Source organism: Emys orbicularis, chromosome 5 (assembly GCF_028017835.1).
Source record: "Emys orbicularis isolate rEmyOrb1 chromosome 5, rEmyOrb1.hap1, whole genome shotgun sequence".
Taxonomy (NCBI): Eukaryota; Metazoa; Chordata; order Testudines; family Emydidae; genus Emys; species Emys orbicularis.
This window is the reverse complement of record NC_088687.1, coordinates 9,446,674-9,461,793: the sequence shown is the minus strand read 5'-3', so window position 1 is coordinate 9,461,793 and position 15,120 is coordinate 9,446,674. Positions and strand designations below refer to the sequence as shown.

At 41.7% G+C, this 15,120-nt stretch overlaps 1 protein-coding gene across 1 annotated transcript in view; it reads left to right on the top strand.

Moving 5' to 3' along the window:
- UBA6 (ubiquitin like modifier activating enzyme 6) overlaps window positions 1-15,120 on the top strand; it is a 51,033-nt gene that overhangs the window by 15,227 nt on the left and 20,686 nt on the right. The window contains exons 7-17 of the mRNA XM_065404743.1: window positions 537-617; window positions 2,596-2,718; window positions 4,546-4,669; window positions 6,229-6,332; window positions 7,554-7,616; window positions 8,794-8,870; window positions 10,686-10,752; window positions 12,452-12,595; window positions 13,174-13,241; window positions 13,635-13,713; window positions 14,804-14,884. Of these exons, the coding sequence (XP_065260815.1) occupies window positions 537-617; window positions 2,596-2,718; window positions 4,546-4,669; window positions 6,229-6,332; window positions 7,554-7,616; window positions 8,794-8,870; window positions 10,686-10,752; window positions 12,452-12,595; window positions 13,174-13,241; window positions 13,635-13,713; window positions 14,804-14,884 (1,011 nt within the window). The remainder of the gene's footprint in view (window positions 1-536; window positions 618-2,595; window positions 2,719-4,545; window positions 4,670-6,228; window positions 6,333-7,553; window positions 7,617-8,793; window positions 8,871-10,685; window positions 10,753-12,451; window positions 12,596-13,173; window positions 13,242-13,634; window positions 13,714-14,803; window positions 14,885-15,120) is intronic.

Genomic DNA, 15,120 nt, shown 5'->3' with positions numbered 1-15,120 from the left:
CTACATTTTTAAAAGCATGTTTGCATGTTGGTGTGAGTTTGCAGCTTGGACATTCACCAACACTTGAAGTGTGTACAAGTCATTTGTATTAGAACATATAAGACAGTGCACATTTTCTTAATTTTTTTTTAAGCCAATATTGTTTGCATTTCCTAATTTTATGGCTTTAACCTTAAATATTGTATTAACATGGTTTACTTGAATTTGTCTTTTTTCCCCTTTAAAACAGATATTCCTTGTGACTAATACAAGCATTTAAATTGTCTGAGTTAGGCTTTGAACCTCACTACTTGCGGGAGGGGTTATTTGACTGTGCAGGAGGAGTGAATTCTCACCTTTGCTGTCACTGTTTGTCTGGAGACACTTCTGTAAGACTGTGTTAATAGAACAGAAGCACATCTGTTCAAATTGTGATGGTTAAATCTGCACAATAGAGGCTTTCTTACACATGCACTCTAAAAGGAAATGTGCATCTCTATTTCTAACTGGCTTTCAGCAACACCTAGACATTATTTCTTGTACCTTTTTGTCAACAGTGTGTCATATTGACTGAAACGAGGCTATCGCTGCAGAAGAAGATTAATGATTTTTGCCATGCTCAACACCCCCCTATTAAGGTAATGCTAAACTGTGGTGGGCTTATTGGTTCAGATCAGGGGTCGGCAATCTTTCAGAAGTGGTGTGCCAAGTCTTCATTTATTCACTGTAATTTAAGGTTTCGCGTGCCAGTAATACATTTTAACGTTTTTAGAAGGTCTCTTTCTATAAGTCTATAATATATAACTAAACTATTGTTGTATGTAAAGTAAATAAGGATTTTAAAATGTTTAAGAAGCTTCATTTAAAATTAAATTAAAATGCAGAGCCCCCCAGACCGCTGGCCAGGATCCGGGCAGTGAGAGTGCCATTGAAAATCAGCTTGTGTGCCGCAGGTTGCCTACCCCTGGTCCAGATCATCCTGTGTTGATCCATGTGTGGAGGATTCTTCCTTCATCCTCCTCTTTACACAGAAGTGTGAAGGGGGGAATGCTACCTTCACAGCCAGGGCTTTGAAGCGGAGCCCGGAGCTGGAGCGCAGAGCAGCTCCGAAGCAGTGGAGCTGCAGGTTTTTGCCTGGAGCTGGAGTGGAGCTGGAGCACAGCTCCAAAGCCCTGTGTAACACATTGCCTTCCACAATCCCCTTTTGCTGGCATACTATGGGTGCCCCGGAGATGTTACTTTTAATGGTACCATTCCTTGCCCTGCTCCTGGATTTTTGGATAGATGCCCAAGTGGGAGGTAGAAGAACTTGTAGCTGTATTATCTCTTTCTGGGTACACTCCACAGCTTGGTGGAGAGAGCTGCTAGAAAAGGAGTACAAATGTTTTACAGCTTTAAAGTGAAGTGGATGGATATAGACTGTTTTCAGTGGTACCAGATGACAGAACAAGGAGTAATGGTCTCAAGTTTCAATGGGGGAGGTTTAGGTTGGATATTAGGAAAAACTTTTTCACTAGGAGGGTGGTAAAGCACTGGAATGGGTTACCTAGGGAGGTGGTGGAATCTCCTTCCTTAGAGGTTTTTACGGTCAGGCTTGACAAAGGCCTGGCTGGGATGATTTAGTTGGGGATTGGTCCTGCTTTGAGCAAGGGGTTGGACTAGATGACCTCCTGAGGTCCCTTCCAACCCTGAGATTCTATGATTCTATGGTGAATCTGATCCAGAATGAATGTGCTAAGATGAAGTACAAGAGATGGAAAATACCTGTTTCATTAGTTTTGTTGTGTGCTGATGCCATCTCTGGTTCCAGCTGTATGTGCTCATTTAGAAAGATTGATGTAGGGTCAAATTCTGTCTTTTGGCACAGTGTTTGTTGGATTCTATACAGTACACAGGGTGGAATTTGCTCCTAAATTAACAACATTGGATAGGTTTCAGAGTAGCAGCCGTGTTAGTCTGTATCCGCAAAAATAACAGGAGTACTTGTGGCACCTTAGAGACTAACAAATTTATTAGAGCATAAGCTTTCGTGGGCTACAACCCACTTCTTCGGATGCATATAGAGTGAACCATATATTGAGGAGATATATATACACACACATACAGAGAGCATGAACAGGTGGGAGTTGTCTTACCAACTCTGAGAGGCCAATTAAGTAAGAGAAAAAAAACTTTTGAAGTGATAATCAAGATGGCTCAGTACAGACAGTTTGATAAGAAGCAAGTGTGAAAATACTTACAAGGGGAGATAGATTCAATGTTTGTAACGGCTCAGCCATTCCCAATCCCTATTTAGCCCTGAGTTGATTGTGTCTAGTTTGCATATCAATTCCAGCTCAGCAGTCTCTCGTTGGAGTGTGTTTTTGAAGTTTTTCTGTTTTAAGATAGCCACCCGCAGGTCTGTCAAAGAATGGCCAGACAGGTTAAAGTGTTCTCCCACTGGTTTTTGAGTATTATGATTCCTGATGTCAGATTTGTGTCCATTAATTCTTTTGCGTAGAGACTGTCCGGTTTGGCCAATGTACATGGCCAACATTGGATAGTATCCTTAAGTGACAAGAACACTTCTGTTTTGTGCACCATTAAGAATGTTCATAGTTTTCCCTTCTTTTATAGTTTATCAGTGCAGATGTGTATGGAATATGGTCATGTTTGTTTTGTGACTTTGGTGATGAATTTGAAGTGCTGGATGCTACAGGAGAAGAACCAAAGGAAATCTTCATTTCAAACATAACACAAGTAAGAGCTAGTAATCATACTGCCATGATTTGACTTGGTTTTTTATGATCTACACTTAACTTGATGTCGTCTGTCTGTAACATGGTAAATTTTGGATGCTGCATCTGATCAGTTCCAGAATTTCAGGGAATGGTTTAGGCATCAGTGGACAGAATCCTAATTTGATGAAAACTGAAAGGGAGAAGTAAGGGACACATGGAGCCCCTGGCATGTGGTTAGCAGACTGAGCAGTTTCAACTACCTCTGTAATTGTGTATAGATCACAGAACGGGTTGATGGCAGCCACTAACAATGATACCTCCCATCTTAGCTTTGCTCATCATACCAATACAGTTTGAAATGCATGACTGCATGACTTTTCTCCCAGACTGAAAGAAAAGAAATACGAGGGGTGGGGGTAAGGAATGGGAGGGGGAATGGAGGATCCTACTATGGGGGTGGGAGGAAGGAGGGGTGCACAGAGCCCTTGGCATAGAGGAGAGGGTGGGCAGGGATTGCAGGCAAACCCTGAAGTAGAGGGACATGGGAGGGTAGCACGCAGGGAGCTTGTTGCGGGGAGGGGGAGGCACAGGGATGCAAGGAGCACCTGGTGTGTGCAAAGAGCTCAGCCTACAGAATCTATGACCGCCTAGTTGTTTGTTAGGTGTCTGTATTGTGGTATCACCTAGAATCCAGAGGGGCCTCATTTTGCTCCTAGGCACTGTACAAACGTACAGTAGAAGACAGTCTCGGCCTAAGAAAACTTATGGTCTCAATAGCCCAGCAGACAAAGGGAAAAGAATATAATGTATAAGCAGGATGATGGCTTGGCAGTGTCATGTTAATGCCACAATTGTTTTCCTTTTGTTTTGTTTGTTTAAAAATTTGGGGGTTCATTTCTTTTTGTTTGTTTGTTTTTACTTCTCAAACTCCGGTTACGGACTTGATCTGGCTAGAGTTCTATTTTCCAAGTTTTGTTTTTACAAGTTTAAAGAACAGTGAACAATGGTGTTATATAGTGCAACAGAGGTTCATATTGGTGTAATACATATGTTAATACTAGTCCTTATCTTGCAGATGCACCCCTCTAAATAACATAAGATTTCCTGGGGATATGTAAGGAGGAGGAATAAAATTAGTTTGGCCAAGGGAAAACTACATACATTTAAATAAAAGCATTCTGTTTGACCTGGCCAGCGTTCTCTTTCATCTAGTGAGGGTGGAATAGATCCATAATTCTCCTTACATTGTCCATCAGATTAATGCCTTCTTGGACAGGAATTGTTACTTACAAAGTAGAACAGGTAATTATCTTTACATCTGAATGTTAAAAATGGTATGGGTGCGGAGACCAACTTCTTCAAGGAGTCTTTCTGGTTTCAGGAGTGCAGAACTGAAGAAATGAATTAGGAGTGTGGTATGGAGAGGGGCAAAGACCAGGGATTTTTTTAAAATGATGTATTGGTTCCCCAGGTTTATTGAACTCAAGTTTCTGAAATACTGTACTTCTCTCCAGGGATCTCAAGAATTTTTTCCAGCATCTGTTAGGGAATAGTATTTTGATGAATTCAGATAAGTGGTAGTAAGATCAGTTTTGGATACAGAATTCTGGAATAAAGACTTTTTTTAGGGAAAGGAAGGAATGTGTAACAGGTGTCTTTCACGAACTGCTTTAAGACATGGCTCGCACTCTGTAGCCAGCCCTCTTTGCAGTTTGTCTTTAGTAACAAAGATATTAGCAGTAAGGTAACAGAGCCCTGCTCCTACCTCTTCTACGTGTTTAGTTGCTTCTGAGGTTACACTTTCAGGACCGTTCCTTACTAACTTTGCAGTCGATTCCATTTTCAGTCAAACCCTGGGATTGTCACTTGCCTTGAAAATCATCCTCACAAGCTGGAAACGGGACAGTGCTTAACCTTTCGGGAAGTTAATGGAATGTCTTGTTTAAATGGATCCATGCAACAAATAACAGGTAGGCCTTGTATCTATTGTTTTACTTGTGCAAAAGGAACACTTTTTGTTGGTAGATATGTGCATTTTCCCTCACTACAATGCCAGTATGCTTGCAGCAGGAAGAATGTAGATACACTGGTGTAGATCAATACTGAATTAAAGGATCTCCTGTTTGTGGAGCTCTGGTTGGTGGTCTGCTAGATTAGAACACACTGAGATGGTGTGAAAGGATTTTTTTATAAAATGAGTATGAAGAGGTCAGAACCACTGGGTTTGGGACCATCTACAGAGTTTGGACACCTGATATTTTTAGCATTCAGTCATTGATAGTATCCTAGAAACATGGAACTCATATCGCATCTAAATCTCAGCCAGTCTCTCAAATTTAATTATACTGTAAACTTGTTAAAGTAAATTTTGAGGTAAAATTTAAATTCTGAAGGGGAAATTTACTGCACAATTGTGCCAAATTATTTCAAGTCAGTTCTGTGTTCTTTATCACGGACCTCCAAATGATAGTACTTAATTTTTTTTGGTGACATCTGGCTATGTTAATGTCATCATGTAGGTTTTGTAGTGCAAAATTTCTTGGGTAACATCTTATCCTAGCTGTGTTGGAGGTAGGAACTGTAAATCTATAGCACAGAGTCCAGTAATGCTGGTGATGAAATGTCTGTCTTGTTTTGAGCTCTTCTGAACTGAACACTTCTGTTCTTTCCTCCTAACTTCCCTGGTTCTCCCCAAGTCCCTCTTCCTGCCTTTGTTTTCCAGTTTGCTAAAGTACCCTGATGCTTAGGGCTACAATTTTGGCATGGAGGTCATGGAAATCGTGCATTTGAATTAAGTCCTTGAAATCTTGGAAATGAATGTAAAACTACATTTGATTAGGTCCCCAAACTGAGTGGCATTGCTACCTGATGCATGGGGTCATAGCACCACTCAGGTTTGGCCCATCAGCCCCACGGAGATGGAGGGGTAGACAGGCCAAATCTGAGTGGCACTGTGACCCCATGTGCCAAGTCTCAATGCCCCTAGCAGGGAGCCAGGCCCAGCCCTGCAGTGAATGCAGGGTGGGTAGGTTTGCCCTTAAGTGCTCCAGCTGCTTTGCAAAAGTTCCTGCCTCTATTTTCATGTTATTCTGCTATGGTGCTGAGCTTGGTTGATAGTGCAAAAGTGAGTGAGTATTGATTGGGCTAAATTGTGTTGCTCTAATTGTCCAGTCCCAGGGGAAACTAATACTTCATATTTCCTGTTCCTTTACGGCCAAACTGATAACAAAAGTTCCTTACACTTTAAAAGGGTGTGTGTGTGTGTATAACAAATTATTTTAAACTAATGCTATAGGCCCATACCCGGGAGAAGACATGAAATCTTGAAAAATGGGTAAACTGCACTGACCATCATGGTTTTGTCATAGGGTTGAACTATAGCAATTACAACCTGAAAAGAAGCAATGAGAGAGTAGAAGTATTAGCAGAAATAATGTACATTCCTGAGAAATGGAATAACTGTATGTACCTAAGCTGCTTATTACATGACATTGTCACCAAAATAATGGTTAACCTTTTATCTTTTCAGTGGTGTCACCTTATTCTTTCAGCATTGGCGATACTTCAGATATGGAGCCTTACTTACATGGAGGCATAGCTGTCCAAGTAAAGACACCCAAAATATTTTGCTTTGTAAGTGTTCACTTGGTGCAGCATGTTTTTCTTCTAAATGGAAGCGTGTTTTTAAAAAAGTGGAATGAGAATTGAGTGGTTGCGTATAAAGGTATATGTAGAAGGTATAAATAGGATGAATGGACAGGTAACTTTTTGGCTAACGTGGTACCCCATATGCTCAGAAAAATAGTAATTTCATTATTCAATTGCAGAGAAGCCTGAAAACTTCAACTTAAATTTGTTATTCATCAGTCCAGTAAATCTGAATGTTTGATAAGCCTCCTTCTAACCCTAGCACAAGGGAATGCTGTAAGAATACCTCTTGGCTAGGATGTTGGAGAATATGTAATGCTTTCAGCGGCATACTGAGAGAACAAGACTATTGGATTACATTTCACATATGTGAATATGTATAGCATTTCCACTGTTAACTCTTCATGTGGTCGCTTGTATTGTGGCAAGCCCAAATTACTACCCCATGTCTCTAGAAGTGAAAGGTTAGTGCCTTCTCCCCACTGCACTGCCGACATACACACACTCTTCCTTTAAATTGTTTATTTAGTCTGGGTTCTACACCAGATTTTTTGCATATAATCTTAACTGCTCAACTGTTCTCTGATTTTATTGTTTCTGCTCCTATCATTAAGTGTGAAGTGGTAGCTAGATGGTGCAATGGAACAGTGCACTGGCTTATCACCTCTGGAGACCTGAGTTCAAATTTTGGACTTTCCGTTACTTTAAAGTGTTGTTCCCAGGGGATTCCAAGAGCTCCTAATGGACAACCAGAAATAGCATTTCATGTGGTGGGAGGTCCATCCTGTAAGCCACCACTCAATGATACGCAAGTGCATTTATCTAGTCTCTCCTTGTGCACTTACAAAACCATCACAGAACTGGCCGCTGGTGTAGAATCACCAGTAATTAACAGGCAGAAGTATTGCTGGAATAGGTATAGCCAGTTGGATATCTAACGTAGCTGAAAATGTCATTTGTAGGAACTCTTTGAGCAAAAGTAGAAATACATTAACTTCTGTAGCATTAGTGAAATGAAGAGTAATAGAGATGAGAACACCGAAAAGAAGGTATGTGCAGATTTCAGTGCGTCATGTGTGGGGTTAGAGATCAGTTACCATTGTTTACTTACTATTTTGTTGTCCCATTCATTGCCCCACAATAGAACAGGATATGTATGTAAATAGGTGTAATACATTCTGTTCAGGAGATCTTGTTTTCTTCTAGGAACGGCTGGAGAAGCAGTTAAAAAACCCAACGTACCTTCTTGCAGATTTTAGCAAACCTGAGGTAATTAGCATGTGAATTTTTTTAAGACTAAATTTCCCATAATTTTGCAATATGAAGTTGCATATCTATCTAATTTTGTATTGGTTAAATGTGAGTGTACTGGAAAGTATGGAGTAGGAAGGTGAAGGGGGTCTCAGTGTGAAAATGTAAAATGTATGTTTTGTCTTATTGTTGTAAAAGCTCTTGACCCAGAATCCCTGTTCGGGGGTTTGTGGGAAAATATAAGAGCCAAATTCAGTAACCTGTTAAGAATTCTCATTTTTCATATATATAATCTAACTGTAAGGTATATTTTGTGATTGGCTAGGGCTACTAACCAATGATTTCTGCTGCTTGAAATCTGAGAGCTCCCTGGTGAAAATCTTTAATTTCTACCTAACTGAGATATTGAATGTTAAAAACTGCCTTACTAATACTTGAATCTAGTGCTGTTGTCTTCCTACCACTGATTTAGTTACATACTATGGATCTCAGACTCACACAACTGTAATCCCATTTAAATGTTGAATTAAAACGTTTGAGCTGTTGATTCCATCCCACACTCATTTTTTCCCTCTTTTCTTTTGGGGCTTTCCTTTCCTGACAACTAGTGTTTGGCGGTTGTATTGGAGAAAGTAACTATCATTTGCTTTATTAGGTATTGGAAAGCCTTGCATTCAAACTCTTTTTGTTAGGGCTGTAGTGTTAACTTTGACCTTCACCTGTGCTCCAGCAAGAAGATAACTAACAAAACTTTCAGAACACTGTGGGAAAATATTTGCCATCTAGAAAAAGGACCAAAATGTGGGGGGGAAAGGGAAGTTTAATCTTAACTATAAAAAAGTATTTGGCAGTGTCCTCTGAGGGTTTGTGTACACAGTGCGCACCAGAGAGGTGTAAATTCTAGAGTGCTTTAAAGTGCTGTGCTCGAACTATTTTGGGTGAACCCTGCTGATGTGCTCTGAAAGGTTCCTAGTGCATGTTAACGTAGTACTTTTTCAAACGGGACTACATCAACGTGCACTAGGTACGTTTTAGAGCGCATCAGCAGGGTCTACCTAGGGCAGTTAGAGTGCAACACTTTAGAGCATTCTACAACTTATATCCCTCTGGTGTGCATTGCTGCACTGTGTAGATGAGCCCTGAGTTAGCCATGGATTAGTTCCGTGTAAAGCAGACATCTCCTCTTCCTTAACAGGCACCTTTGCAAATTCACGCTGCCATGCTTGCATTGAACCAGTTCCAGGAAAACTTTGATCGCATGCCGAACATTGGGTAATGTGATTTTAATACCGTGTTTATTTTCTGATGCTTAATTTGTTTCATTTCCAATATCAGACTATTGCCGGGGAATGTGATGGATTGTGTTACTGGTGAGGTACCTGGAGTTTTTCATCTCTAGATCATGAGTTCAAATCAAGGCCAGTTTGTTACTTTCTATCATTACTAATCTATGGATATGCCACTGAACAGTCATTAATTAGTTTCGTCTTAGTCCATGACACACTCAAAAACCACCCCGCTATCTGGCACCTCATTGTCAGTCTCACCAGGAGAGGCCAGATCTCTAACTACTTTTTCTTCAGTGGCCATCCCTTTATGTCATGGGGGTTTCCCATTGATGGAGCAGTGTGCAGAAGCTTGCACTGCCACCGCACTATGTGATCCCGTAGCTCTTGCATGGATAAAGAGAGAATTTTAGTCTTCACTTTTCACCACCAATAAATTCATATAATTAAGTCTCTGTACACATACAAACATAAGTAGCCTTTAGGACAGGGATGGGCAAACTGCGGGCTGCATACGACCTGTCAGACCTTTTAATCCGCCCCTTGAGCTCCCGCTGTGGAGCAGGGTCAGGGGCTTGCCCCACTTCGGTGCTCCAGGCGGGGGTCGGGGGCTTGTCCCGCTCCGTGCATGCTGTGACTCCACGCGGCTCCCAGAAGCAGCGGCATGTCTCCCCTCCGGTTCCTACATGTAGGGACAGCCAAGGGGCTCCGCATGCTGCCCCTGCCCCAAGTGCCAGCTCTGCAGCTCCCATTTGCTGGGAACTGCGGCCCATGGGAGATGCGGGGGCAGTGCCTGCGGACGGGGCAGTATGCAGAGCTGCCTGGCTGGCACCACACCTCTGCATAGGAGCTGGAGGGGGGACATGCTGCAGCTTCCACGAGCTGTGGGGGCAGATGGGGCAGCATGCAGAGCCACCTGGCCATGCCTCTGCGTAGGAGCCGGAGGGGAAACATGCCACTGCTTCTGGGAGCTCCAGGGGCAGCACCTGCAGACAGGGCAGCGTGCAGAGCCGCCTGGCTGCGCCTCCGAGTAGGAGCCGGAGGGGGGGCATGCCGATGCTTCCGTGAGCTGCTTGAGATAAGCCTGCACCCCTGACCACCTCCTATGCCCCAACCTCCTGCCCCAGCCATAATCCCCCTCCCGCCCTCTGAACCCCTCGGTCCCAGCCTGGAGCTCTCTCCTGCATGCCAAACCACTAACCCCCCCATCCGCACCCCAACCCCCTGCCTCACCCCGGAGCCCCCTCCCATACTCCAAAACCCTCATCCCTGGCCTCACCCCAGAGCCCACACCTACAGCTGGAGTCTTCACCCCCTCCCACATCTCAAGCCCCTGCACCAGCCCGGAGCCCCCTCCTGCACCCTGAACTCCTCATTTCTGGCCCCACCCCAGAGCCCTCACCCCCTCTTGCACCCCAACCCCCAATTTCGTGAGCATTCATGGCGCGCCATACAATTTCCATACCCAGGTGTGGCCCTCAGGCCAAAAGGTTTGCCCACCCCTGCTTTAGGAGTTTGACTTCAGGTATTGTTCTAAGCTTATATTGTCAGAGCTAAAATACCAACATGAAAACCTTTTGTGTAGATATATCCAGTAAAGACACCTATTTTTGAACTAAATATTACACTTTTAAAACAGATTTTAAGCTGTATTTTCAACACTTTTACAGTCAAAAACTAGACACATTTCTTGAGTTTGCTTCCTGGCTTTTTGCATAGAGAATTGTTCTTCTATGTCCATATTCATGGGAAAAAATCTTTACTATTAAGCTTTCATTGCTGTTTTTGTCCTGGGATTTAGATGCCTTCAAGATGCTGAGGAGATGTTGAAAATAGCAGTATCCATAAGTGAAACACTGGAAAGCAAAGTGAGTAGCTCTTAGCTCAGTTGCAGTTACTCTACAGTGTTATGTAGGTGGTTATAGTATGAATGCTATTAATACTCTTATTATAGATAATTTTAAATACAGGTATACCTGCCTTGCTTTAGTTTCTGGCCCTTGATCCAGCTTTTGTTGTTGTTCTTTTGATGGATTTTAAAAAGAAGAACCTACAACTCCTGCTGCAGGAAGACATGCAGGAAAAGAGGACTATGCATCCTTTCCTCAGGGAGGGTTTGGCCTCATACAGGCTGGACACTCCCTGGAGTCTAATATGAAAACCAGGCTCCGTTGCCCCTGGATCTTGAGTCTTGTGCGGTTCTGGGCTATGTAGGATGCTCTCTAGAAACCTCCTTCCTTCCATCCTGTCTGCCGTTTGCTTTTGCCTGCATGTTTTGACCATGCCCTGTTTGAGGGTAGTGGTTTAGGAAGCATAGCGAGAGAGAGCTATTGCTGATTAAAACATGGTTAAATCCAATAAGGGTTTCCTTTTGGAACTCTGGGTGGCTATTAGATGAACTGGCCTCCCAGTGGCTGTTCCCCTTGGCCCTGGAATCCCCACTTAATGTTCCTGTAGGCTCACTAGGGACACTTACCACAGAACTGCTACTCCACACCTTAGTTGCATCTGTTTTTGCTCCCCTGTATTCATGAGCAGGCAAGGGCTCAAAACCAGGACCATTTAGGAGGGGCTATTGGGTCTGAAAAATGTCTTAGCCCAAGGTCCAGTAGACCATCTATCCCAGGGGTCGGCAGCCTTTCAAAAGTGGTGTGCCAAGTCTTCAGTTATTTACTGTAATTTAAGGTTTCGCCTGCCAGTAATACATTTTAACGTTTTTAGAAGGTCTCTTTCTATAAGTCTATAATATATAACTAAACTATTGTATGTATGTAAAGTAAATAAGGTTTTTAAAATGTTTAAGAAGCTTCATTTAAAATTAAATTAAAATGCAGAGGCCCCCGGACCGGTGGCCAGGACCCGGGCAGTGTGAGTGCCACTGAAAATCAGCTCACGTGCTGCCTTTGGCATGCGTGCCATAGGTTGCCTACCCCTGATCTATCCATTACAGCTGCAACTTGGAGCAGAAAATAAAAGGAAAGCAAAGGAGCAGACAGACATTGAGCAAATAAATCCAAAACTGACAAGCACCTTTTCAAATTCTGTGCACTTTCTACTTTTCAGTCCCTCAGAAAAGTTATCTCATTGTTCTATCCAGACACTTACACTAGGCTTCTCAAAACCACTTTTAGCTCCAAGCAGTGCAGATTTCTTAGCCTTTGAACAAATCAGTTAAAACAAAACTTCTAGCATGTCATGTCCCTTCTTGATGTTGTCTTGACTAAGAGTGGCAGGCCTTCTCCCAGGATTGTAGGGCATACTTCCTTAATCTGTAGAGTTTTAGCCACTTCAGTGTCTCTTCCCCCATAGGAAAACCACATCTGTTGGCTCCATTGTCAGATGAGTTGGATGATGTTAAAAGCCAGAGGTTGAATGGGTCTGAAGACTTGAAATACTGTCACTTCTAGAAGTGCTGGTACCTTCGGGTCAGGGTTGACTGCCGTTCCTGTTTTCTGGATAAAAAGTGCATGTCATTGCCGGATTGATAGCACTATCTCACAAGCACAGAATATTTGTAATTTCTGGGAGAAATTGGTAAAATTGTTTTTATTGTGGATTATCTTTCAGCCTCAGGTGAATGAAGACATAGTGAAATGGCTCTCTAGGACTGCTCAGGGATTTCTAGCTCCCCTTGCTGCAGCAGTAGGTGGTGTTGCTAGCCAAGAAGTCTTGAAAGCAGTAACGGGAAAATTTTCGCCTTTGCAGCAGTGGGTAAGTTTTTTTTTTCTCTTTTTTTGATGTTTAGCTTTATTAATACATAGTTGTTTCCACCTGCTGAAATTGAAGGCAAGCATAGACACTTATTGTTGTCATTGTCTGTGTGACGGTATAATATATGGTGTGTGCTAACTTGAGCTACTGTAGATAAGAATGGTGCTGCCAAGGGTGCTGGGACTGGCCTCTAGAATGCAGTTAGGTTCAAAACAGTCCAAGACTCATTGGGAACTACTTTCAAAAGGACTGGATAAGCGATGTAACTGTCATGGATCAAAAGAGACATCGGAATGCTAAGAACGTACCAGCTTTTCCTCTGGCATAAACGTGTATTTTCAAATTCGTTATAAACTTTTAGTAGCTAGGAAAAATAACTCCCAAGTTAATGATGCTATTTAATCGTATATTGACAGTAGAGATTTAGCTTTTGTCTTTCATCTTTAATTTTCCTAATTTTCATGGCTACATATTGTACACAGAAATTGTGCATTCCTAATTGTCTCCTTCTAAATCAAATACATTTACACATTAATCCGAAATATTTTCACGTGATCAAATTATTTTTTCCCCCTTAGCTGTATATTGATGCATTGGATATTGCTATATCTCTAGACAAGACCAGTTGTGAAGAATTCCTCCCAAGGTAAAGCTGAAATTTTCTAAATGTAGTAGTGTTTTATGTACTGAATCACTTGTGGGCATGCAATCCAATTTTTAAGATTTTAACCTAGTAATACTTCAGTAGATACTTTGCGCATTTTTTTTTAATCTGTTAGAGGAAATGTTCCCTAGGTGGGCATATCGTATTGTTAAAATGATAGGACTGGAAGGGACCTCGAGAGGTCATCTAGTCCAGTCCCCTGCACTCAAGGCAGGACTAAGTAATGAGTCCTGATTCTGTCTGAGTTGTGGGGAAGTTTTCATCTCGTTATCTTAGCTAATATTGAAGCACAATCTATGCCATTTATCATATGTAGGTTAGTATCACTCTTGCCAGTTTACTGTTTTCCCTCTTTACCTGAATGTGTCTGCACAGGGGAGATAAATATGATGCCTTGAGGGTTTGCATTGGAGAGTCGCTGTGCCAAAAGCTGCACAAGTTGAATGTTTTCCTGGTAAGTTTGGCTTATGATATGAAGTCATGTGTTATGTGAACTGTCTTACAATATGGCGCAAGTAATTCTAATTCTCCTCAAATTAGCCAGAGCTGCAGTGGTTACATGAATAACTGGCCAGATAACCATTCAAAAGTAAAAGTAGATTCTCAGTAAAACACACAAATGTCTAAGAGACCCATTGTAAATTACTGAATTGTGTAAATGATGCCTTGAACCTGCAAGGAGCTATGTACAATGAGACACTGCTCATGTGGACTTCCTTGAAGATCAGGGTCTTAATGAGCAAAGGAATAAAAATAAAGTATACAAAGAATGCATTGCAAAATTATAGTTTTTAGAATGACAGTTTGGTTCCCGCTGTGGTGCTTCATAATGTCCTAAATGAAAAGGAACTGTGTCTGTATATAGAAAACAAGTCTTATTAATACAAGATGTATTAAATCTTCGGAGAAAATCTTGTAGCAAGAAGTGAACAGTGATTTGGAGAAAATCTATTTGTAGTTGTCCAAAAAGGTCATCTAACTAGCCTAACTGGGTAAACTTTAATGGTAGTATTTATAAGATGTCCACTGCTTTGGTTTCTGGTCTACTTTTCATAAAACAGCTCCGAACATAGTCTTTCCTGCTTTGCAGTCCATCAAAGCAGCCAACCTAATTTTCCTCAGAGAATCCATGGAAGTAGCTAGAAGCTAGTATAAAAAATGTCAGGCAAGTTAGTGAAAAGCCTGATCAAACAATGTCTTGGATCTCACTCAGAGAGCGACTAGGTTAGGATTTAGTTGTATAATTGGCAGTGAGTTGATGGTGGCTTGCCACGAAGAACATCCTCCCCCTAGTTGTTGAAGGCTTCACCCTTCATTTACATGGTTGGAGCATTCCCTCTGAGTGAAATTGTTGTGGCAGGTCATATGGTGTCTCTGATAATTAGGACTTTTGTAGCTAAACATCTGAATTTTGAATTTCACCTCGATATATACTGTAATTTATATACTTTTTCAGCTAATCTTACGTTATGAAGTCCCCTCCTATTTTTTGAAGTGATAGAAATAAATGATGGCTTTGACCACTTTAATTGTATTTTCTTTAGGTTGGGTGTGGAGCAATAGGCTGTGAAATGTTAAAAAATTTTGCACTTCTTGGTGTTGGTAGTGGCCGAGACAAAGGCATGGTAAGTTTTATGCACACATTGGCTTGTCATTACGTATCTAAACAATAACACAAGACGGTTTATTGTAAATATGGCATGCTTTGGATGTATTGGAGACTATGAGGTGAAAGCGATGATGGTTTACAGAGATGTGTGCGCGTGTTTCATTTTTCCCCTGGTTTAAAGAGGATTGTTTATAATGAAAACCAGTTTAAATACCCTCTTACAGATACATATTTTAAATAAAAATTGTATCC